The sequence below is a fragment of the Nuphar pumila genome, chromosome 5 (assembly GCF_984573655.1).
Source record: "Nuphar pumila chromosome 5, dmNupPumi1.hap1.1, whole genome shotgun sequence".
NCBI lineage: Eukaryota > Viridiplantae > Streptophyta > Magnoliopsida > Nymphaeales > Nymphaeaceae > Nuphar > Nuphar pumila.
In genome coordinates, this window is record NC_143253.1 from 14,373,935 (window position 1) to 14,400,259 (window position 26,325).

At 39.7% G+C, this 26,325-nt stretch overlaps 1 protein-coding gene across 1 annotated transcript; it reads right to left on the minus strand.

Annotated features, from left to right (window-relative positions):
- LOC149836874 (proline-rich receptor-like protein kinase PERK15) lies at nucleotides 1–25,812 on the minus strand. The gene is made up of 8 exons (XM_090005628.1): nucleotides 24,486–25,812; nucleotides 23,711–24,172; nucleotides 23,516–23,602; nucleotides 23,362–23,432; nucleotides 23,172–23,248; nucleotides 22,891–23,038; nucleotides 6,922–7,083; nucleotides 1–654 (listed from the first exon to the last, which is right to left on the minus strand). The coding sequence occupies exons 1-8, from the start codon at nucleotides 25,288–25,290 to the stop codon at nucleotides 325–327; spliced, it is 2,142 nt and encodes a 713-aa protein (XP_089861754.1). The 5' UTR covers nucleotides 25,291–25,812; the 3' UTR covers nucleotides 1–324.
- Nucleotides 25,813–26,325: the final 513 nt, after the last annotated feature.

A 26,325-nucleotide genomic window follows, 5' to 3' on the forward strand; every position in this document is an offset into this window, starting at 1 on the left:
TACTGGGAAAAAATAGTACAGCAATGATCATCATTCATTTATAAACCAAATATGAGCTGAATTCGTCCTCTACAAACTGCTTTACCACTTAAATCGAAAAGTGAAAATGAAAACAAAGAATACTTGGAATTACAATTATATAACAAAAAAGAATTCCCTGACAAAAAAATCCGCTTTAACAGATCAAATTGGATGTCCGCTCTATCAAGAAGCCAGCAAAATCTCACTAGAAAGAATATACATCGTTGACAGCCCAGAACCGATACAGCAAGCTCAGTACCTTTCAGGCAAATGTCAGCAAGCTGATATGCGGCAAAACCTGCATTATCTGTAATTTCGTGGGTTCATGGCGATTGTCTCTGATTCACAGCTGCTCGGATATTCACTAGTCGACGCATCATCAACCCTCCACCCTTTAGGAGGCTTTGGGGAGACTTCTCTGGTGTGATGCTCACCACTAAATGCCACTGAAGATGCCTGGTCGCATTCACTCATGCTGAAGTCAGCACTATTATCACCGCTGCCGAATGCCATTCTCTGGAATTTGCTCAGGTCAGCTGAATATTGGCCAGCTTCAAAGATGGTGCTCTGGCCAGGTTTAATGCCGTTTGTAAGGTCGGACATATCAGTTTCACAGTCTAATGCTCTCACTACCTGACATTTAGAGATAAATTCCACTTATGAGAGAGAGAAAGAGGGAGGAAATTGTTAAAATGTAAAACTGTACATATATGTATATATAATAATATTATATTATTATATATATATATAAATACATTTTTAATTTCTTTCTTTTCTGTATTTTTTTCCTTTATTTTTATTTTTTGTTTTTATGTCATCTAGTTCAGTTTGAACTAGAATGACTGTTGCTAGTCAAGTCCTGTCCAGACTTGACTAGCAATAGAGCTGTTGGACTGACACAGTCCAACAGCTCTTAATAGAGCTGTTGGACTGACACATTCCAACAGCTCTAAATAGAGCTGTTGGACTGTGCCCAACAGCTCTATTGAGTCCTCTTTCAGCTGTGTATATAAAGGGGTGCAGCCCCTCTTGTATTTTACTCCAATGCTTCTTAAGCAATTGGTTTTTCATATCAATAAAGAATACATTTTTTATTTTTATTTTGTTTCCAGTTATACCCTTTTTAAGGGTTATGCTTTAGTGTCATTCTTGACACTTGCTCTTGTTAATCAAAGCTCGTGTTTCGAAGATCCCCATTTCATTTCATGGTATCAGAGCCGCGGAAGTACTAAATCTTGAGGAAAAGTTGCCTCGGTTTCCGTGCCCGTTTGCAAAAGTGTTCGCCACTTGAAGAGAAGTGTTTTATCACTTCATTGGAGAAGATTTCACATCTTGTTGTATTGTTTTTTTTTTTTTTTCTTTCTTTCTCATTTTTCTTCTTGTTTCTCTTCTATCCCTATTCTTTCTCTCCTTGTAATCGATGGATGACAATGATAAAGTCACCATCATGCCTATGAAACTAAGCGATACGAACTATGTAACATGGGCTTCAATCATGAAGCACCATATATGGGGAAAAGGCTTATGGGGGATTGTGGATGGTTCCGATTCGGAACCTAAGCTATCTCTTACTAAAAAGGAGGGAGATAAAGAGGTCCCTCTATCGGAAGAAGAGAAAATCAAGGCTATTGCCTCATACGAGAAGAAATGGAAAGAATGGAGAATATCTCATGCGAAGATAATGTCATGGCTTATCAATAGCGTTGACATTAAAAAATGCTCAAGTCTTGCCAAATTTGATCATGCCGATAAGGCATGGGAATACCTTAAGAATATGTATTCCCTTAAAGATATTGCACACGTGTGCAACCTCCAAGAAAAAGTTCGAATGATGACACAAGGAGACAAAACTATTCGTGAATATTACAATGGGTTGTCCGAACTTTGGGAAGAACTTTCCCTTTTAGAACCAAAGTGGCATTGTGCCGAAGACATCGAGCTTCGTCAGAAACAACTCGATGCTGAACATTTTTACCAGTTTATCACTGGATTAAGGCCGGAATTTGAAACCACTAAATCGGCCCTACTTCACAGGGGAAAAATTCCTTCTATTGTTGAAACTATTGAAGAGTTAACAATGGAAGAAAATCGTCTCCGGAAAGGTTCTTTAAAAATTGAAGATGATTCCGTTTTAGCCGTGTCTAGACCAGGGAATCATGTTCGATCATATAGGCCTCCTCACTTTAACCGACAAAATGGTGACTATGATAAGAAGAAAGTTATTTGTCATCACTGTCATGAACCGGGACACTACAGGCCACAATGTCCCAAACTTAAGGAACTGAGAGAAAAAAGAGCTGCAATTGCTGGATCGGAGCCTAAAGATCAGGATGCACCAGTTTCCCTGGCCCAACTAATGGAGATTCTTCAGCCTCTCATCAAAGGTGCCTCTTCCTCATCTGAAGCTTCAACCGGCGCAGCAGCCTCATCTTTTTCTGATTTAGGTAAAATTTCTTGGCTTCTTGACTCTGGTGCATCTTTTCATATGACCCCAAATAATCAAAGTCTATCCAAATGTGTTAAAAATAAAACAAGTGTGTCAAAGGTCTTTACTGCTGATGGGACTTCTCTTGAAATAGAAGGAATAGGAAATTTTGAAAAAATTTATAAAACAAAAAAATTTTTTATTCCAGAAATTAGACATGTTCCCAAATTAAATTTAAATCTTTTATCTGTATCTCAAATTTCTGATTATGGGTGTAATATTTCTTTTTCTTCTCATGGTTGTTGGGTACAGGATCGCCAGTCAGGCAAGCTGATTGGGGAAGGCCATAGAGAAGGAGGGCTCTATTACATGGATTTTTTGGAAATGCCGAAGAAAGCTTTTTGTTATAATATTCAAAAAATAGAGTTGGAACTGTGGCATAAGAGACTTGGTCACCCACATATAGCCAAAATCCAACATTTTCCAAATCTAGGGAAATTTTGTAACTCTGAATCATTTGATTGTAAAGATTGTATTCTCGGCAAAATGAAAAAATTACCATTTCAGAACAGAACCTTTTTCTCTTCAAGACCACTTGAATTAATACACTCGGATGTTTGGGGTCCTGCACCAGTAATTTCTAAAGGAGGATTTGTTTACTATGTTATTTTTGTCGATGATTTCTCCCGACATACGTGGATGTACTTTCTCAAACATAAGTCTGAAGTATTTTCATACTTTCAAACTTTTCATAATATGGTTAAAAACAAGTTTCAAAATGATATTACTATTTTTCGCACAGATTCAGGGGGAGAGTTTTTATCCACAGATTTTCAAAATTATCTTAAATTGCATGGCATCACACATCAAAGATCTTGTCCTTATACACCTCAACAAAATGGACTGGCAGAACGAAAACATCGCCATATTATAGAAACCACTAGAACTTTATTAATAGCAAATCAAGTCCCTAAAGACTTTTGGGCAGAAGCTGCCTTAACTGCCACCTATCTCATTAATAGGATGCCATCTTCTTCGTTACAAAATATCACTCCCATTGAAAAACTTATGAACATTTCTCCAGACTACTCTAGATTAAGAATATTTGGGTGCAAATGTTTCATATTTACTGACAAAAATGATAAACTTTCCCCTCGTGCGATTCCCTGTGCCTTTTTAGGATATGCTGAAAACCAGAAAGGTTATAGATGTTTTGACTTCAAAAATAATAAACTATATGTGTCTAGAAATGTTTCCTTTCTTGAAAAGGAGAGCTTCTTTGATTTTAGAAAATTAAAAGACGTCACTGAGTACTCCTTTTTGCTAGATCTAACATCAACATCTGATGAATATGACCTTGATTGTAACTTTGATGATGATCACAGAATTATTGATCTTAATGTTGAAAATGAAGAAGTTCATAGAGATACTAGTATTCAATATTCCAGGCGACAAGAGTCTAATACTCCATGTGCACTTGAGAAATATTCTAACATTCCAACTAGACAATCATCCCGAATCTCGAGGCCTCCAGAAAAGTTTGTATCATACGAGTCTTTCTCACCCACATATAGGGCAGTTATTGCATTAATTCACTCATATGAAGAACCATCCACATATTTTCAAGCAAAAAATGATATCAAATGGATAGAAGCCATGAAAGCTGAATTAGATGCACTTGAAAAGGCTTCTACATGGAATATTCAAGATCTTCCTCCAGGGAAGAAAACTATAGGATGTCGATGGGTTTATAAAATTAAAACCAAGAGTGATGGTACTCTTGAAAGATATAAAGCCCGTTTAGTAGCCAAAGGTTATGCCCAAGAATATGGGATTGATTATGAAGAAACCTTTGCTCCGGTGGCTCGTATGACTACTGTCCGAACCTTAATTGCCTTAGCTTCTATCAAAAAATGGTCTATTTTTCAAATGGATGTCAAAAATGCTTTTTTAAATGGAAAGCTAGTTGAAGAAGTATATATGGAACCCCCTCCTGGTCTAAGTATTCCTAAGGGTAAAGTCCTTCGCTTAGAAAAAGCTTTTTATGGACTTAAACAAGCACCAAAAGCTTGGTATGATAGGTTTAGTCGTGTTATGATTGATATTGGTTTTCAATTCTGTTTAACTGACACTGCTTTGTTTATTAAGAATTCTGATGCAGGGATCATTGTGCTTCTTCTCTATGTGGATGATATGATCATAACCGGAAGCGATAAACAGGGAGTTGCAACAATCAAAACACTTCTTAAATCTCATTTTGAAATGACTGATTTGGGCTTGTTGAGATATTTTTTAGGCATTGAAGTTGCTTATTCTCCTAGAGGATATTTATTATCTCAGACTAAATTTGCTTTTGATATTGTTTTCAGGTCTGGTATTACTGATGATAAGAAAGTTGACACTCCAGAAGTTGTTAATGTTAAAATGAAGATTGATGATGGAGAACTTCTTGCAGACCCTACTCCTTACAGACAGCTTGTCGGGGCACTTTCCTATCTATCCATTACCAGACCAGATATAGCACATGCTGTTCATACAGCAAGTCAATTTCAACATGCTCCTACTTCTGTTCATATGGGAGCAGTCATGCGTATTATCAGATACATCAAGTCCTCTCTTTCACGAGGACTTTTCTTATCTTCCTCCTCTTCTCTTGATTTAATTGCATATACTGATGCTGATTGGGGAGGTGATCCCAATAACAGACACTCAACCACTGGCTTTTGTGTCTTTTTAGGGGAATCATTAATCTCGTGGAGGTGTAAAAAGCAGCAGAAGGTATCTCTCTCATCCACCGAAGCTGAATACAGAGCCATGGCAACCACGACCATGGAAGTAGTTTGGCTCCGACGACTGCTTGCTGACATGGGAGTTGAAGCAACAAAGGCTTCACAAATGTGTTGTGACAACAAAAGTGCGATCTACATTGCCAGTAACAGAACATTCCACGAACGCACCAAACACATCGAAATGGATTGTCACTACGTCAGAGAGGAATATCTACACGGGATAATTGATCTGCCATATGTCACTTCAGAATATCAGTTAGCAGACTTCTTTACAAAGCCTCTCGCTGCTCCCCGATTTCACTTTCTCTTAGACAAACTTTCGCTCATTGTACCGTAAGTTTGAGGGGGAGTGTTAAAATGTAAAACTGTACATATATGTATATATAATAATATTATATTATTATATATATATATAAATACATTTTTAATTTCTTTCTTTTCTGTATTTTTTTCCTTTATTTTTATTTTTTGTTTTTATGTCATCTAGTTCAGTTTGAACTAGAATGACTGTTGCTAGTCAAGTCCTGTCCAGACTTGACTAGCAATAGAGCTGTTGGACTGACACAGTCCAACAGCTCTTAATAGAGCTGTTGGACTGACACATTCCAACAGCTCTAAATAGAGCTGTTGGACTGTGCCCAACAGCTCTATTGAGTCCTCTTTCAGCTGTGTATATAAAGGGGTGCAGCCCCTCTTGTATTTTACTCCAATGCTTCTTAAGCAATTGGTTTTTCATATCAATAAAGAATACATTTTTTATTTTTATTTTGTTTCCAGTTATACCCTTTTTAAGGGTTATGCTTTAGTGTCATTCTTGACACTTGCTCTTGTTAATCAAAGCTCGTGTTTCGAAGATCCCCATTTCATTTCAGAAATATCAGTTTCAGTCTAATGCTCTCAACACCTGATACAGTAAAATTCCACTTATTAGGACAACTTAGCCACTCAAAAAAGATGCAGCTTATAGTGTGACGGATTAGGAAGTTATTCACGGGGCAACGTTCACTAAATTTTGGACTTAACACAGGTTAACAAAATGTATTTGTATGGTTGTCAGAAAACAGGAGATTCAGTATCATGCAGATGAAATTATGTGCTGAACATAAACTTGCTGCTATCACGCATCGGGTCCAGAAGTGTATTAGATCCAACTACATAACAATACTGGGAATAAAACGTAGAAAGTTCACTCGGTGCCATTAACCTGTCATTTCTCAAGCATATGCCAAGTACATTCAGGCCCTGTTTTTTTTTTTTTTTGCTGTGCAAATCAAGCAGCATCAGAGAACAATGTCATTTTCAAGTCCTTCAATCGAGTTAGTCATCCGCTTTTCCCTATTCAATCCCAAATCAGAGTGATCTTAACTCTGAATTTTTCATTTGACCAACCCAATATTAATTGATATGCTACCAATGGATATGGATTCCCTAAGTAATCTTGACATTCTTGGAAGTACTCTTATTGTTTCCAAACAAGTTGATTTCAGGCAATGGAAAGAGAAAAGAGGCTGGCAGCCCACATATTTGCTTCCATCACAGCTCAGACTGGCTGAGCTATTGCTATGTCATGCGCCAGCTTTTTCTTGTATTGGAAAATTTTATAAAAATGTTGTAGCCATGTGACATGCTAAACATTGGTCAGTTTTTCTTTAAACAACTTCTGTTGTTGCATAAGTTTCCTCTTACCTGACTCATTCGAGGCCGCTTTTGAGATGAATGACGAACACATGCAGCAGCTGCCTCAACCATTCTGAACATCTCACTTCCCACATAATTATTCTCAAGCCTGGGATCCACTATCTCCTCCAAATTTCCAGTTTCAAGTGCCTGACTAAAGAGTGGCCTTGCCTGTTAACAAACAACTACCAAAATAAGATTAAAGCCACACCTTGTATATACAGTGCAGGAGAAAATTATCAACAAAATAATTAAAAAGCTTTTCTTCTTAGAAAGGTTCAAATATGGAAGTGCTATGAATCTCATTCAAGTCACACGATCTCTTAGATACCCAGGATGTATCGCTGAGTCATCTGAAGGAACGCTAGGCCTTAGTTGATTTGCTTGTTTCAGACTTCAAATAGAAAGTCATGGTCATGCAGGGCAGTCAATGGTTATTATTACCTTAATCAGGTCTTGACACACCAAAGCAAGTCCCATAAGCTAAATGGGTTTGGGTCTATAAACTTGAATTTGATGTGATTTGGGGCGCTTTTAAATAAGTCCCAAGATAAGGGTTTTACCCGATCAACATAGGTCTTTTTTTAAACTGTTAAAATGTAACATATACATATATAATAATAATATATATATATATTATTATATTATATATATTTTTCCCATTTTTTATTTTTTTATGTAATATATATTATCTAGTTCATATAGAACTAGATAATATATTTTGATCAAGTTCCGGTTGGAACTTGACCAAAACATCTAGTCGTTGGAACTAGTCCAACGGCTAGATTTCTAGCCATTGGACTAGTCCAACGACTAGAAGGGAGAGCTCCTTATGAGCTCTCCCTCTTGCTCTTGTATAAATAGGGGTGCAGCCCCTCTTGTAAACTCACTTCTTTAAATGCTTTTTAAGCATTTGCCTACATAAATAAAGGTGCATTATTTATTTGTGGTTTTTCATTTTTGCCCTTTTAAGGGTCTTGCTTAAAGTGTCCACATTCGTGGAAGACCACCATTTCATTACATGGTATCAAAGCCACGGGATTATTAGATCTTGGAGAAAGTACCTCGATTTCTGTGCCCCTTGTGTGAAAGGTGTGTTATCACCTTGTTCTTGCAAAGTGTTTCGTCTCTTTCCCTTCTCACATCTTTTTGTTTCTTCTCTTCTATCTTTCTTTTCTTTTCACCTCTTGTAAACGATGGATGACAATGATAAAGTCACCATCATCCTCACGAAATTAAGTGACACAAATTATGTAACGTAGGCTTCAATCATAAAGCATCACATATGGGGTAAAGGCTTATGGGGGATCGTAGATAGTTTTGATTTGGAACCCAAATTATCCCTTACCAAGAAAGAGTGAGACAAGAAGGTCCCATTATCAGAAGAGGAGAAAATCAAGGCTTTAGCCTCCTAAGAAAAAAAGCGGAAAGAGTGAAAAATGGGACATGCAAAAATAATGTCATGGCTTATCAACAGTGTTGACATTAAAAAGTGTTCTAGTCTTGCCAAGTTTGAACATGTCGATAAGGCATGGGAATACCTTAAAAATATGTATTCCCTTAAAGATATTGCACATGTGTGCAATCTTCAAGAGAAGGTTCGGACGATGACCCAAGGTGACAAATCATTTCAAGAATATTACAATGGGCTATCCGAACTCTGGGAAGAACTATCTCTTTTGGAACCAAAATGGCATTGTGCCGAAGATATCGAGCTTCGCCAAAAGCAACTCGATGCTGAACATTTTTACCAGTTTATAACTGGGTTAAAGCCAGAATTTGAATCCACCAAATCGGCCCTTCTTCATCGAGAAAAAGTTTTTACTATTGAAGAATTAACGGAGGAAAATCGTTTCTGGAAAAGTTCCTCTAAAGTTGATGATGATTCTGTCCTAGCAGTATCTAGGTCTGGGAATCATACTCGTACTTATAGGCCACCCCATTTTGGGAGGCAAAATGACGAGTTTGACAAAAGAAAAGTTATTTGTCATCACTGTCATGAATCGGGGAACTATAGGCCCCAATGTCCAAAGTTAAAGAAGAGAGATGAAAAGAAGGTTGCATCAGTTGAAACTGAGCCAAAAGATCAAAGATGCACCCGTTTCCATGGCTCAACTAAAGGAGATCCTTCAGCCTCTTCTCCAAGGGATATCCTCTTCCGTTAAAGCCTCAACTGGAGCAGCAGTCGCATCTGTATCCAGTCCAGGTAACTTTCCTTGGCTTTTAGATTCTGGTGCCTCATTTCATATGACCCCAAATTTCGAATGTTTATCCGAATGTCTTAAAAATAACTCAAATATTTCAAAAGTCTTTACAGCAGATGGAACATCTCTCGAAATAAAAGGAGTTGGATGTTTTGAAAAACCCAAAACTTTTTGTATTTCAAAAATTCGATATATCCCAAAACTAAATTTAAACCTTTTATCTGTTTCTCAAATTTCTGACTATGGATGTAATATATCATTCTCTTCTGATAGTTGCCGAATACAGGATAGTCAGTCAGAGAAGCTGATTGGGGAAGGCCATAGAGAAAGAGGGCTATATTACATAGACTATTTGGAACTACCAAAGAATGTATTTTGTTTAAATGTTCAAAAATTAGAAACAGACTTATGGCACAAAAGACTTGGCCATCCTCATATGTCTAAAATCCAATACTTTCCAAGTTTGGGAAAATTTTGTAAATCTGAAAATTTTGCTTGTAAAGACTGCATTCTTGGTAAAATGAAAAGCTTACCGTTTTCTAGTAGAACCTTTGTTTCTACAAAACCTCTTGAGTTAATACATTCAGATGTTTGGGGACCCGCACCAGTTATTTCTAAAGGTGAGTATGCATATTATGTCATCTTTGTTGATTTTTCTAGACATACCTGGATTTATTTTCTTAAACATAAATCTGAAGTTTTTGTTCACTTTCAAATATTTCATAAAATGGTCACAAACAAATTTCGAAACAATATTTTCATTTTTCGCACCGATTCAGGGGGAGAATTTATGTCTGGAGAATTTAAAAACTATCTTAATTCATATGACATTATTCATCAAGGATCTTGCCCAAACACCCCTCAAAAAAATGGTCTTACAGAACGCAAACATCGCCACATTATAGAGACCACTCGGACCTTGCTAATAGCAAGTCAAGTACTAAAAGGGTTTTGGGCTGAAGCAGCTCTAACTGCCACTTATCCCATCAATAGAATGTCATCTTCTTCTTTAGAAAATATATCTTCAATCGAAAAACTTTACGATTTAGCTTCGGACTACTCCAGATTAAGAGTGTTTTGTTGCAAATGTTTTGTATTTACAAACAACAATGATAAATTCTCCCCTCGTGCAATCCCATGTGCCTTTTTATGATATGCTGAAAATAAAAAAGGGTACAGATGCTATGATCTTCAAAATGATAAATTATGTGTCAAGAAATGTGACTTTTCTTGAAAAAAAAAATTCTTTAAAAGTGAAAATCCAAAGATTTTACTAAATATTCCTTTATAATTGATTTAACTTCAAAATCCAATGAAGAAGATTTTGAATGTAACTTTGACAATGATCAAAGTCCTACAGTCTCTGAAAATGATAGTGAAGACCAAACCAGTAGGGTTGTTGGTTTACAGTATTCAAGACGAAGAATTGATGAGCAACATCCTCCATGTGCGTTAGAAAGATTTTTTGAAGTTCCTCCTCGCAGAACTTCTAGAATTTCTAGACCTCCAGGAAAATTTGTCTCTTATGAATCTTTTTCACCCTCGTACAGAGCAGCTCTTGCATTAATTCAATCCTATGTTGAACCTTCCTCATACTTTGAAGCCAAAAATCACGTAGAATGGATTGAAGCTATGAAAATAGAATTGGATGCATTAGAGATGACTAACACTTGGTCCATCTAAGACTTACCGCTTGGAAAGAAACCTATAGGCTATAGATGGGTCTATAAAGTCAAAACCAAAAGTGATGGGACCCTAAAAAGATATAAGACACGACTTGTAGCCAAAGGTTATGCTCAAGAATATGGCATTGACTACGAAGAAACCTTTTCTCATGTGGCCCAAATGACCATTGTTCGAACTTTAATTGCTTTAGCTTCTATAAAAAATGACCTATATTTCAAATGGACGTCAAAAATGCCTTTTTAAATGGGAGTCTTGTTGAAGAAGTATACATGAAAGCTCCGCCTGGTATCAGTCTTCCTAAGTGTAAAATTCTTCGTCTTGAGAAGGCTCTTTATGGTCTTAAACAGGCACCAAAAGCCTGGTATGACAGATTTAGTCATGTTATGACTGATATTGGATTTCGTTCTTGTTTGACTGACACTGCCTTGTTTATTAAGCAATCTGATGAAAGTATCATCATTCTTCTTCTTTATGTGGATGATATGATCATCACTGGAGGTGAAAAACAGGGAGTTGCAAATATCAAAACTCTTCTTAAAACTCATTTTGAAATGTCTAACCTAAGACTATTACGATATTTTCTAGGAATAAAAGTTGCTTATTCCCCTCGTGGATATTTGATATCTCAATCTAAATTTGCTTTTGATATTGTTTGTAGGTTTGGCATTACAAATGATAAGAAAGTAGACACTCCAGAGATAGTAAATGTTAAAATGAAAATTAATAATGAAGAACGGCTTGAGGATCTCACTCCGTTTAGACAACTTGTTGGAGCACTTTTGTAAAGCCTGTTAAAAAAATATATTGGACACATGTCACGGTCTGCCCGTCGTGTCGGATCCGAGATGGACCCGGACCCGAGCCCGACCCGGCTTCTCGAACGATAGAGAAGCCTGTGTCTTTTAAAAGATAGGCGCCTCGGGCGAGGGACAAAATCCCTTGCCCCTTCTCTCTCCTCTTCGCCTCTCCCGTCTCCATCACGTGGAGGCAGGACGTCGGCGACGGAAGCCACCGACTGCCTCCGAGTTTCGGTGACGCCCTGTCCTCGGCTCCCCTTCTTTCTCGTCGGTGATCTCAGCAGACAACCCGACGACCGTTGTCGCCGACGACCTCGTTTCCCCGACGGCCACCTGCGACATCGCCGAGGACCTCTTGTCCGATCGTCGGCTGCGCTAGAGCCCCGACGCCGGAGTCGCCGGCCTCTCCTCTCCTTCGTCAGCTTCCTTGCAGACATTGGCAACCCTCGGTCGGGCTCCCCCGTCGGCAGCACCGTTCCCCTTTTTCCCGTTGAGTTTTCCTGGCGATCATCGTCGCCATCGACTGCAGCCTCCGGCGATGATGATGTCGGCATCCTCTCCCCCAGTCTCCTTTTTCTGCTTCCGCCAACGACCGACAACCACCTATGTCTGGCAACGCCTCTGCCAGACCGCTTCTTTGATCAGCACTCCGGTGAGCTACCCCTGTCACAGTCTCCTCTCGCGTTGGTAGCCTCGACCGACACCCTCTGTCCCCGACCATCGCCACCCTTGCCGAGGCAACTCGACCGACATCCGCTGTTGCTCTCCTCTGTGCTCGCATTTCGGCATCGCTCACTGGCGACATCCCCCGTCGCTGCGGTCTTCCCAGGTAAACCCCTCCCCTCTTCTTCTTCTCCTTTGTGAGGGGTTGACCGATGGGGGGGTTGAGCCCCCTGTCGTCGCCTCTCGTCGGCAAGGGGTTACCCCCTGCCTTTCTTTTGGGGTAGACCGACGAGGGGGCTGAGCCCCCTGTCGTTGCCTCTTGTCGGCAGGGAGCTCCAACCGCCCGTGTCGCTTTGTTGTTTTTCGGTAGGGGGTTCTGCCCCCGTGCCTCTTGTGGTCCTTCGGCAGGGGGCTCCACCCCCTGCCCCCATCCTGTTTTCGGCAAGGGGCTTCGCCCCCCTGCCTTGTGTTTTCCGGCAAGGAGCGAGCCCCCTGCCTTTGTTTTGCCTTCAGTAGGGGGCTTCGCCCCCCTGCCTTTTTATGTTTGCCTGCAGGGGGCGAAGCTCCCCCGACATTTGTTTCCTGGCAGGGGGGCGAGGCCCCTTGCTCTCTTGTCATTTCCTGGTAGGGGGAGAAGCTCCCTTGCCCTCTGATGCTCCCCGGCAGAGGCTGAGGCCCCCTGCCTCCTGTTGATTCCCGACAGAGGGGTCACACCTCCCTACCTCTTGTGTTTTGCCGGCAGGGGGAGCGCTCCCCCCCTATTTCTTTTGTTTTTTCCGACAGAGGGCAAAAGCCCCTGCCTCCTTTGGTTTCCCAGCAGGGGCTGAAGCCCCCTGCCTTCTTCCTGTTTTCGAGCAGAGGGCAAAGCCCCCTGCACCTCGTTTGTTCTTTGGCAAGGGGCTTTGCCCCCTTGCCTTGATCCTGTTACCGGCAGAAGCTGCCTGTCTCGTTTCCAGCAGGGGGCTGTGCCTCCTGTCCTGTTTCCTGATGAGGCAGGTTCGGCAGGGAGCCTCTACTCCCTCCCCTGCCTTTTCTGTCCCTGCCTCTGTGGCTTTTTGCCAGGCAGGGGTGAGGCCCTTGCCTCTTGCATCCTCGCGGGCAGGGTGCAGTGTCTCTGCCCCTGCCTCTGCATTTTTGGCAGTTTGGGTGCAAGCCTCCGTGTCCCGCTCGTGTGGCTGGGGGCTAAGCTCTTAGCCCTCTCTGTTGTTCGGGCATACAGGGAGCAAGGCTCCCTGCCTCTGCCACTGTTTACTGTCGGTGGTCAGCAAGGCTCTGTCAGGGGGTCATTGCTGCTCCAGCAAGTAGGGAACCCAGGACTCCCTGCCTTGCTGCCTCTGTTGCTTTTCTGAAGGGAGCTTAGCTCCCTACCTACCCTCGTACTTGGGGTCCGGTACCACTGCAGGTCTTACCAGACCCGCTTCTCGTTTGTATTATGGCATATTACTAATGTTCTAAGCATCGCAGGTTGAACGGTGGATCTAGCTCACCTTAGTGGCTCGTGCTTACTTACGCCGCAGGCGTACGAGAACTCGCAACCCCTCAAGGTAAGGGATTCTTGCGTAAAAAGACAATGAACGAATAAATGCTAAATAAAGAAAGATAACTAAAAGAGGATAATGATATATGTATACGTATAAAATATATACGTATGTCTTTTAATTCAATGACGCGGTTTCGCGATCCTTGTCATCTTTACTTTCTTGCACTTTACTTGTATATGTATGCCTTTTTACTTCAAATCCTCCTTTACGTTCTCGCACTTTACTTTCTGCATTTACTTTTGTTGTCCCGCGCTTTATGCGTCATGGCCTTACTACTTACTACCTTTCCTGTTGTAGTCGTGCTTGCTTTTGCACTTACTTTTTTTATGTGTTGTTCGTCCTTACTTTGCTGCCGCACTTCGTGTATATGCTTTGCTCGTGCATATATTCTTATCTTTATCGTATGCTCCTTTACTTGCTTACGCTTATCGTTTAATCGAGGTACAACTCCATGCCTCGCAAGTCATCTTTTGCACTTGCGTAGTCAAGATAGGATCCCATACCCCGTGAGTTGCTTACGTAGTTATCTGCTTGTGTGTTTCGATGGTCGAGGTATGATTCCATACCTCGTGTGTGGCTTGTGTGTTTTACGTTCGAGGTGTAGTTTCGCACATCGAGTCTCGCTCCTCGATTTGCCACAACACTATCCCTTGTCAACATGCACTCCCTGAGTGTAGCCTCGAGTGTATAGTGTATATTGTTTCACTTATTTGTTTTAAAAGCCACGACATACACTTATGCACTTCAGTTCTCCAAAAATGATGGTCTTAGGTGCAAACCTATTTTCAAAGATGTATAGCTTTGTAAAGCAGATTTTCGAAAGCCTTTTGCGAGATAGCGGTTGGATCTCCCAAATCGATGTATTTGGGAGAGGTGTGTTACAACTTCAGTTTGCCTATCCGATATGACTCGGATAACCCTGTTTAGGAGCCTATGCACGAATAGGGCGAGAATCCTATCGAGGTACTTGCGCCATCGCTAAATCGACATTACATCACCTCTGATGTGAAACCTAGTTTCTAGGCTTTCTGGTCAAACCAAGATAGTTGGCGCACTTCCTTCTTTCGCAAGATTATTGTTGATGGATTTCTTACGAGGAATCCATGCTCCTCCTCTTGTAGTTATAGTCTTAGTCACGTACGATATGTTTAAACTACGAAAAGCAGAACGAGAGGTCTATAGTAACCTCGAAACGTGTATTGACACTTTAAGTTAAATCTCGTTACGTTAATATTCGCATAGGCAGAATGCTTACGATTGTCTAAAGGACCCGAGCACGATAAGTTGAAACTTGAATGAGTTCACTGTGGACTTCTATAAAACAGATGTGTTGGGGGATTTCCTGCGAGAGATCCTTACCACTCTTATCGTGGTTGTACTTTTGAACATGTACGTTGCGTACTGCGGTGAGTAGGATGAGAGGTGTGTAGTTGCCTCGAACGCGTAATGGCGCGTGTAATTCACATAATGATAATTATGCGCCTTCAGAGGCAAGATGCTCGATTGAGTTGAAAGGCCAGAGCATGCAGAATGAGACGACGGTTAAGAAACCCCCCGTCGTGCCTGTTCGGGATGGTTTATCAAGAGAGATGATGGATGATACAAAACTTCGATGGACAGACCATTAATGGCTATTACGGGCAAAGGTCCAGCTTCCTTAGTCATCGGAGGTTAGGGGAAATGGGGCTACCATAATTATCCTAGGTGGTAGTCGCCTGGCACTTCTGCAGAAGTTGGATGCATCTTAGGCCCTATATTTGTCTTTGGGGACTTACTCTCTTGGCCACTGGTTGTCTCCTTAGGAGCGGACTCAGTCACTCATTCGGGGTATAATAAAATACATAGCATAATGGACCCTCGAATCGATCTCGTTTGTTTCTACGTTTTTGCCTTGTGAGTACCCACAATGGCCTACTCATGATGAGAACAAGATATAACTTACGCATATTATGAAATATGTGTGTTGTGACGTGGATTGATTACTTGCTTACTCGGTAGTTCAGTATGCTACTCGTTGAGCTATGCACGCCTGTCGAGGCGTTACTCTAGTTTGTTAAACTGCTTACGCAGTTCTTTGCTTAGTAATAACTAGTTTCTCATACTAGTTAAATGCTTATTCGTTGGCATGCGCGTCTTATGATTGATGTGATTGCATACAACTCGTAATTTATGAACTGGTGGCAACTAGGACTGATGTAGCCGCTTGTCTTATAAGCTGCTTACATATTGTGATATAACTGCTACCGTATGATTGCTTATCTTGTGTAGCTTATGAATTGCTTGTGATGCAATAGCTTGTGCTTTACGATTAATGTAATTACTTACCGATTGACTGAACCATCTAATAGTAATTGTATTGTATTGCGAGCATTGTTATGAATGTTTGTCTTATTCAGTTGTATTGTTGTTTGTTAAGCACTATGGTCCTTACTGCCCGTGTATTTAACTATTTGTTTTACTAGAGTTTTGATTACTCCACAGTACGTTTGGTTAGATCTGCCAGTCTTGTTTTTTCCTGCTTGATCTAGCGAATATCTTGCTTATTGTAGCATTTGTACATTCTTGTCTTTTGCACACCTACTAGTCTGTTGTGAGACTGCCCCATTTCATGGGCAGGTGGTGGACAGGTTGAGACAGCTTACGATGGCACGATGACGTGATGCATTCAAGGCGAGACCCTTTCCCTGACGTTGCGCTCCTAAGGACACTTTTGGTAAATATGGTATAAAGTTCTTTGAAGACATCTCTTATGATTAAAATTCTGGATTACTAAAACTGTATTACTAAAACTTTGTTCTTCTTTTTATTTTAATAAAATATATATTCGAATTGCAAAACAGTTTGTAAAGGGAAGTTTGCGCTGTAATGCGCCCAAGGTCCAGGGACTTGCTATTTCAAACATGATTTTCCGCTGAACTTCTGTTTTAAACTCTGATAAGTAATCAATTTCAAAGCTTTCAACCTTTTTCATAAAAGGTTTCAAGTCCACGATTTTGGGGCGTTACAACGTTCCTAACTCTCCATTACTCGACCAAACATCGCCCATGTTGTTCACACAGCTAGCCAGTTTCAGCATGCTCCCACCTTTGTTCGCATGGGAGCAGTTTTACGTATTATTAAATATTTAAAGAGTTCTCTTTCACGCGGACTCTTTTTGTCTGAATCGTAACAATTATGCTATATATGCAAATGTTGTAACATGCTATAATTGCAATGATGTTAACATGCTTTTAAGATGCAGACTCATTTATGTCGAATAACCATGTGCATGAATTAAAACATTCATAAGCATATGTTCACAACATTCATGTGCATGTGGTTTCATGAAATACTAATATCAGATCTACACACGAACCACATGCTGTATGTGATATACCAATATCGGATGATTCTTAAGTTATCAACCTTTTCATGTAAGAAAGCAACTCAGCATGCCAGCCATGTTTGGACCCAACTCATTGAACACAACAAAAATATACTTCATTCAAAGGCTTATTCCTAAGCCCAAACAAGCAACAGCAAAGTTGAATTTAGACAAGCCATGAATGTATAGGTTTATTTCCAATACCAGACCCATGACAACAACCATGGATGATTTACAAGCATCTTCTGCTAGATCAAAGTCAAACCACTAAAATGTAGATACAATCATTTAGATATGTTTGACTGACATGTAGATAACCTGTGATACTTGTCCTTGAAGAAAGTACAATTTTCACAACTTATATTTTGTTAGCATAACAATGCCCTAAAAATAGCCATAGATATTCATAAAACACGCAAATAGTGAATAAGCACAAGTGTCAAGCAACGTCACATGGGTTCAGATGCTGGTATGAAGAATGACAAGGGTACAGCTGGTACAACATGCTTGTTTTCCAAACTAATATGTAAATGAATATGCTGGGCTCGGTTCTGTCGAGCCTGGCAGGGCCTGCGACCAGCCAGCCCAGTCTGGCAGCACCCTACGAGTGCTGCCAGGCTTGGCCAGCACCAGCCAAGCTGCTGGTCGCCAAGGTCTGGGTCTTGCACATATGCATATGTTTATTTTCCAGGGTTTCAAACATATGCATATGCAAAGACTTTTCATGCAAGCATAGTTTTACAACAAACTATGCTTATGCATGCAGATTCGCAACCGAAATAAACATGTATATGAATATCCACATTCAAGAATATGTACACCTTTGTAGCTGCATAGATTCTTAAGCCAAAACACATGCTTGGGCAGATTTATATGATGATTTTCATGGAACATTAATTTACCATGGAATATACATTCATATCATGATCAAAATCAAGTATGCATTGGTACGTGAGATGCTTATGCAAACTTCTTATGAAAATATACATGCTTACACAGATTTTCCTTTCATAACCACCATATATGCACCCAACATCATTTGTGTGTGTGTATATATATATATATATATATATATATATATATTGGGCACAAATGTAGGAATCAAATCTTCTATGAAATAAGTGCATGAATGCCATCTTTAACATCAAACCAAATTTTGTTTTAGCAAAAAGACACCATGTACAGAAATTTATTTGAGAGAAGATTAAAAGAATCACAAATACATTCATGAATGAGGATCCATGAATCCTCCTCCATATATTTTAGTGTAAACATCCATATTTACATGTTCTTCATGGATCTTCATCAAAATATTGCATGGAATCCAACCTAATATCAATTTCTCACTTGATTCAAGAGAGAAAACCCATACCATGAATAAAAACTTGAAGAAAAACGATGGTGAAAGTTGAAAAACGTGGGTAAATGGTTGGAAATGGCCCACACTCCTCTTCTTCCTCCTTTTTCCTCTATTTTCCTCACTTTATCTCTCTCTTTTTTCCTTCTCTTTCTCTTTTCTCTCTCTTTTTTGTGGTCTTTTTATAAGCCCCATAGGGGAGGTCGCCCCTCCTTCTCCAGCCCCTTCTAGATGGGCGGGAGAGGGGGGAGCTACTTCATTTGAGACTTTTCTCTCCCTTGGTTTTCCGAAAATCTTGGACTTTATAGTTGACTTTTCAAAAAAAAAATCCAAGAGGACTCTAAGTCTCTCAAACCTTCTTAGAGTCTTCATAACTTCAATAAAGACTCTATCTAGGAGTCCTAAACAAACATAAAAATTAAATTTCGGAATTAATAAAAATTAATTAATTAATTAAATATTTTCAAAATTCCAAAGATAGATTAATCACTTTAGGAGTCTTCTTAACATTTATAAACCCCAATTTAAAGGTTTTTGATGAATTTAAAGTTGAAAAAATCATTGGGCATGGATTTAGATCCGGATCCAAGATCCAAATCCATCTCAAAAATCCAAATGGGTCTTGGGCTGGATCAATACCAGATTAATATGGGTCTTGGATAGAGTCCAAATCCATATTAATTTGGATCAAGTCCATCAGATCCGGTCTGATCCAAGTCTGAATCTGAATCGACAAACTGCTCAATTTTTGAAAAAATGTGTTTTTCGAGCCAACCGTAGCCCGAATCAAGGAAAATAAAATATCACACGAATATCGGATTCCAAATTTCGCCTGAAAATAATCTGAATTTTGCTTGAATTTAAAAGTCGAAAATAAAACTCTTTATCTCGCTTCGATTGGCTGGTTACGACCTTGTCAATGGACCTGGGTCAAGCTCAGACTCAAAAACATCAGTGTAAAAATCGAGCCTCAAACGATTTTTCTCCCAGACTTAGCCAAATTTTCGACAAAATTATACAATGACTAAGTACTAAAATACGTGATATTACACTGATGTTGATAGGAGAAAAAATCTCAATGATAGAATCTCAACGACATGTTTTTTAGAAGATTTTCTAATATCGTGGAGGTGCAAGAAGCAGCAAAAAGTATCATTATCTTCAACCGAAGCGAAATATCGTGCAATGACTACAACAACAATGGAGCTTGTGTGGCTAAAAAGACTTCTAAGATATATGGGTGTCATCGTCTCAAAACCTTCGAAGATGTGTTGTGACAATAAGAGTGCAATCTACATTACAAGTAACCACACCTTCCATGAGCGAACAAAACACATAGAGATAGATTGTCATTATGTACATGATGAGTACCTGAAATGAACTATTATGTTGTCATATGTCACATCCAAGTATTAACTTGCAAAATTTTTTACCAAAGCTCTTCCTCCACCTCGATTTCTTTTTCTCCTTAGCAAACTTTCGGTCAATTCACCGTAAGTTTGAGTGAGGTGTTAAAATATATATATTCATATATATTCAGTTTTGTAATAGCTAATGCCCATTAGGGGCATTTTTGTCATTTCACATATGTAATAAATAATTGTTTTACAAAACAGTTATTTCTTTCTTTCTTTTATTTTTATTTTTTATATTTTGTATTTAAATAAGCCTTGGGGGCTCTATGGTCATTTGACCATACGTTGGGGGCTCCCAACGTCTCTATGTGGGAGCCTCCAATGGCTCTCACTCTCTCCTTTATGATGTATATAAATAGGGGTGTTTCCCCCTATTCTTTTATGCTTTTCACTAAAGCATTCAATCAATAACATATTTTTTATTATTCTCTTGTGTTGCCCTTTGTTGGCTATTGTGTTGTCCATTAGTGGGCTCATGTTCGTGCACTTTGTGATCTTGTAAGCCTTTAGTGGCATTGATTTTATATTTTCTGCTATTTCATTACAGGGAATGTGTCCGAAAGGATCTATCTTTGAGGCAATATCATGTTGGCTCAATTTTATCCTCTGGATATTTGTAATTTTTTTTGTTTTAACCTTGCATGAATTTTCAATTTAATGGGGACCTTTCTTTTCCGCAATATAGACAGAGTTAAAAGTCGTAGCAATTCATGGATGTTACCAAGTTCACTATATATCCCTAACAAATTAAAAAATGATTTGATGCTTGCATGCATTAATTGTCTTCATCATGAGCATTTTCTGTAATTTTATAAATAATAAATGACACTATATATATATATAGATAGATAGAGAGAGACACACACACACACACAACCTATAAATGAATCTCTTTCTTGGACTTGTCCGCTCCTACCTACTGTAAACTGAGTAAGCCGTACTCATCTCTACCCATCCTAAGCAACCATTAACCTATATCATCACTATTCTCTAGCTCCATTTATCTATAAGGGTTTCATTGAGAAGGGTAAGTGTTCCTAATCCACCTTATTCTTTATTTTGGTGTTCACAACCGGATTAATGAAGAGCAAAAGGACTTCCGTTCATTTTCACTGATAATGCTAGTGTCCTTTCAATGTATTTCTACACCATTCTTGGATATCAATGTTAGTGATAAGTAGTAATAGATGGAAGAACTCACTCTATAAGAATTAATTGTTTGTATTACAGGTTAGTGGTCGATAATTTAATCCTACAATTCACATATGCTTCTACCTCTAAGCAATGTGATCCTCAAGCACATCCTTTATCTCAACCAAGTTAGAAGAAATCAGAAAAATATGATTGTCAGCTCAAAAGCTTTGATTAGATTCACAGGTTTGAATTGACATTTGTCAACCATAGATTCCCCTACTTGGTATGGTTCAGCATATTCAGAGATCAATAAGTTACCGGGATATGAGATGAGTTGCACTCAGCAATTCCATAACATTGACCAATCTCTCTTGAACCAAGGGGTTAATGAGGAGAATAAGAGGTTCTCCAATAATATCAAGCAAAACAGGGTTAGAGTGGAGTTTCTTGTCTAGCACATTCCATTTTGGAACTCAATGTAATGAGCAAAGAGATAAAGCAGACCCAAATCCATCTCCTCAACACGTGGGAGAAAATTCTGTCCACTCCAGCAAAAAAGAAGGATCTGAAAATCCTTATAAAATTTTCTCTAAATCAAAGGTGAGCTTCCTTTCCGGGTATCAAGGGAGGAATTACTTCAAACAGCCAAGCCTCCATTTGTACTTTTCCAACCATGGACAAAAGCCACTTGGCAGAAGGAGATGAGGTTGGCATAGCCTTCTTAGGCTTCACACTTTCAAGATATTTTTACACAGGCTGCCCAAAAATAAAAAGGGAATTTGTTAAACCTACAAGCACACACTTATTAGGGACTAAGCACAAGGGATCAATTTACTCAGCTATCCAAGATGAACACCATTTGCACGAACCTCCTAAAACAACAGGATTATATTTGGCTTAAGCACTTGAGAGAAATGGCTCAAAGTAACATGAAAACAATCAGAAGCTGCCTAGTCTTCAACTCTGTTTTTGTGTAACAACCAAATGGCACATTTAGATTGCTCCTGAAAGGGTCCTTGAAAAGTGTATTAATATGCCCCAAGTCTTAGAACATCCAAATTCGCAAGACAGATACCTATTTCCAATGTCATAAACACAAGGGATCCTGATAAAAAAATATTTGTTGAACTATACCAACAAACCTAATCGTAAAATGCATCGAAAACATTTCCTAGCATGATAAGACTACTTTAGCTTACAACAGCCTTTTTAAGATAGACTTTTCTTAATTAAGATAGCCTTCAATAAGCCCAAGAGGTTGCCGTATAGACATTCCTTAGTTTTCATTGAAGAAATGAAATCTTGACACTTAATCATTCTAGGTTCTAAGAACCAACAATAAATTAGTAACAGAAAAAGAAAATCTGAGTGACTTTTGCTTTCATATTTGGGTTAAAAGTACAAATTTCTTATAATTTGACTTTTAAATAGGACATACATGCACATGTCTGCACGATCCAGTTCACAAGTTCCTTTTTCTTAATTGCAGGGCCAAAATCGAAACAAAGAGTGATTTCAACATCTAAATTAGCAGTTTTATGCTTTGAATCTTTTATTTTGTTCAAACTGCCTTGATATAGCCTATGATAGCCTATAACAACCATTTCACATTAAAGTCCCAAGACCCACAGCCTCAGGCCACGTCAAAACTACTTCAGGCCCCAATACAGAAGTAAAATCTCAGAGAACTACAACAATGTTAATCAGCTTCAATATTGATTACATTACAAAAATGGCCTAATGAATTGGATCATGTGGAAAAAATAAAATTAGCAGCTGAAGTTGTTTAAATTATGCTTTCAGTGAATAGTACTTACCCACTCAACCAAGCTTTCATCTCCCAAAGGTCGAGAAGCATCAATTGGTTTCTGTCCAGTCACAAGCTCCAAAAGCACAACCCCGAAGGAGAACACATCAGACCTATCAGTTACTTTTCCACTTGAAGCATATTCTGGTGCCAAATACCTGAAAATTGCAGCAGATTTATCCTGGGAGTTATTGAACACATTTCCATATCCACAAGTCACTCAGTAGGATGCACTTTATCCAACTCATGCACGAAAACAACATAAATTTAGATGACTCACTAATGACGTACCCAAATGTACCCACGACGCGTGTTGAGACATGGGTGTGAGTATCATTTGTTAATTTTGCAAGTCCAAAATCTGCAACCTATTATTTGGAGTACAGCAGCAACATTAACCCAGAAAGTAGAGGAAAGGAAAATAAATTGCAATTGGGCATTCAAAAGAACAGAAACAATGGCATTATCCATGGAACCATGCCTGAGCTTCAAAAGCGTTATCCAAGAGAATGTTTGCTGTCTTTATGTCCCTATGGATAATTCGAGGATGGCCTGGAGAGAAGCAAAAGGGCGAAAAATATCAGAAGTTGCAGCAAATAAAAGAATGTGAATGGCATAGGAAAATGAGGAAATACAATCTTCATGTAGATATGCCAATCCTCGAGCAGCGCCAAGAGCAATTTTGAGCCTTGTAGGCCAATCCATTACAGGTTGTCCTTTACCTAGATAATGAAAAGCACAAATGTTACAAAACTAAATCTATCAAGCAAGAGCAACACCAAAATGTGAAAAATGAAGTCACTAGCTTAAGGATCACCCTAGCACCCTACCATGAAGATGATGCTCAAGAGTATTATTCGGAACAAACTCATAGACGAGTAATCTCTGATTCTCTGCTATGCAGTAGCCAACCAGAGACACCAAATGCCGGTGGTGGACTCGGCTAATAATTTCAACTTCTGCTCTAAATTCTCGCTCTCCCTGTCCACCACCAGACTTGAGCTGCTTCACTGCCACTTCTCTTCCATCTGACAGACACCCCTTGTAGACACAACCGAACCCACCCTCGCCCAAAAGTGTTTCTTTTGAAAACCCGTTTGTAATTGCAATCAATTCTTCATAACTAAAACATGATTTAGAATTCATGAATCCAGCGTCTGGTGGAGATAGTTGGGGTCCATGACCTCCATATCCGACGGATGAATATGGAGAAGATCCTGACGGTTTTGGATAGTAAAAGTCTGAACGAGATGAATTTCCTGTAAGTCCTGCCTGAGAATAGTAATAGCCATCTGGACCAAAATATAGCAACAGCTATAAATATTTGAAAGCAAAATGTAAAAGAACACTAATTTCAGGGAAAATATGAAAAAGATTAAGAGGGATAAAGATGAGGGAAGCTCATGAAGCACTTAAACAAACATCAAGAAGAACACAAAATCAGATGTGATTTTTGGATCTTCCCTTTCATTAAAGTTTTACATCATCAAGAACTCAAAATCAACGCATCCAAACAAAATAAAGCTAAGCAACCAAGACATGAAAACAAACGGCTGAGTAATTCAATTATGGTGAGAAGTATCAGATGGTGACGAAGGCTCAGACCTGGATTTCCCGGGTAGCCGCCCTGAGGCCGATACATGTCGGTAATTGGTCTTCTCTTCTTCTTCCTCCTCGTGCAAATGAAACACAAAGCAATGAATGCCAGCACTACAACACCTGCTACTGCTACACCAATAACTATTCCATTGTTCGAACCTCCACTGGAATTCAAACTAGACTCATTAGTACCAGAAGGTGATGTACGGGCCGTCCGAGGGGGTGGTGGAGAAGCTGAGCCAGGTGTTGTACTAGTAGATGACGGAGGAGAAGGACTCGGAGGTGAACTAGATGGGAGTGGGACATCTGGAGGCGGCGGACTTGCAGAAGGGGGAGTCTGTGGAGCCGGCGGAGATGGCGTATGTGGAGCTCCCGATTTTGGTGCCGGTGGCGGAGGGTGCTGAACGGGAGGTGGGGGATGGGGCAAGGACGGCGGAGCAGGCGTGGCAGGTGAGGTGGGTGGAGGTGTGTCCGGTGGGGGAGGTGAAGCGGAAACTGGCGCAGGTGGAGGCGTAGAAACATGGGCAGGCGGAGGAGACGAAGAAGGGGGCGGTGATAGGACGGGAGCGGGGGGAGGTGATGATGGTGGTGGAGAGGAAGGAACATCCGGGGGCGGAGGCGAGGAGATCGGGCCCGGAGGAGGCGAACTCGGAGGCGGTGAACTGGGAGGCGGGGACTTTGGAGGTGGCGAGCTCGGAGGCGGTGAACTGGGTGGCGGGGATTGCACTGGAGTTGATGGTGGTGGGGATAGACTTGAAGGTGGAGGAGAAGAGGCAGGAGTACTTGAATTGCTAGGAGGAGAACTTGACATTCTGACCAACCAAAAGTTTCCTTCCTCTGTTTCTCTTACAGTGGTGGTTTGTGTTTGTCAGATTCAGGCAAAAAATTCTAAATTCCACAATTCTCTGATTCAGCCAGAATCTACGTTCCACAATTTACAAATCATAAAAGATCAAGAGGAAGAGAAACAGACAACACCCACATCAGGAAATATCAAGAACTTGGCACTTCTCAATTCAAAAGACATGCATAAAGCGCGTCCAAAAAGACTAGTCCCAAATCCCTATCTCTGTCATTCAAGAGACCATACCAGATCTTCATTCACCATCTCCTGTATTTGGTGTTGATTGAATATGGTGGCATCGTATTAAATGGGTCTCCATCACCAAAGTCTTGGTCTCACCTCCACCATCAATTCCTCCGATCAAAGAATATGAAATCCGGGAATTTCTTTGGAGAGAGAGACTAATGTTCTCCGCATTGCGCGTCAAACCCACCTTCTAATTCCTCGGAAAGAAACCACCACCAAATTTGGACAGACCCCCGACCCCCAGATTTGCCCCCCGACCCTTAAACACGTTTAACATTAACCCCTGCCAACTTTGTTCCTGTTAGAATTCCTCCTGCCAACTCTGTATTCCTCAAGAGTTACCCTCTCTCTCTAGAATTTCCTCACCTAATTTTATATATTTTTAACTGATGGATTAATTAAATGATGTTGTTAACTATATTCTTTTGGTCATTCAAAATTTATTGTAAATTGCGTTCACATTCCTAAAATTATATATCATACCATACGTTATATAAAGGCAGAAGCTGGGGCATTTATGACATTTTCTTTTTCATTTTAACATTTTGTAGAATGACAAGGTTATTAAGTTTTTAACTCGATTGTTCATAGAATTTTATACTTGTTCTGCCTTTTACGTTGCTTGGTAAAAATGTGATTTTTTTTCTATTGTAACATTTTGTAAAATGATAAGGTTTTGCGCTTGTTTATCGTCAGAAATTAAACATATTCTGCATTTTATGTGGTTTTATGAAATTGTTGAGTGCAAGCCCAATC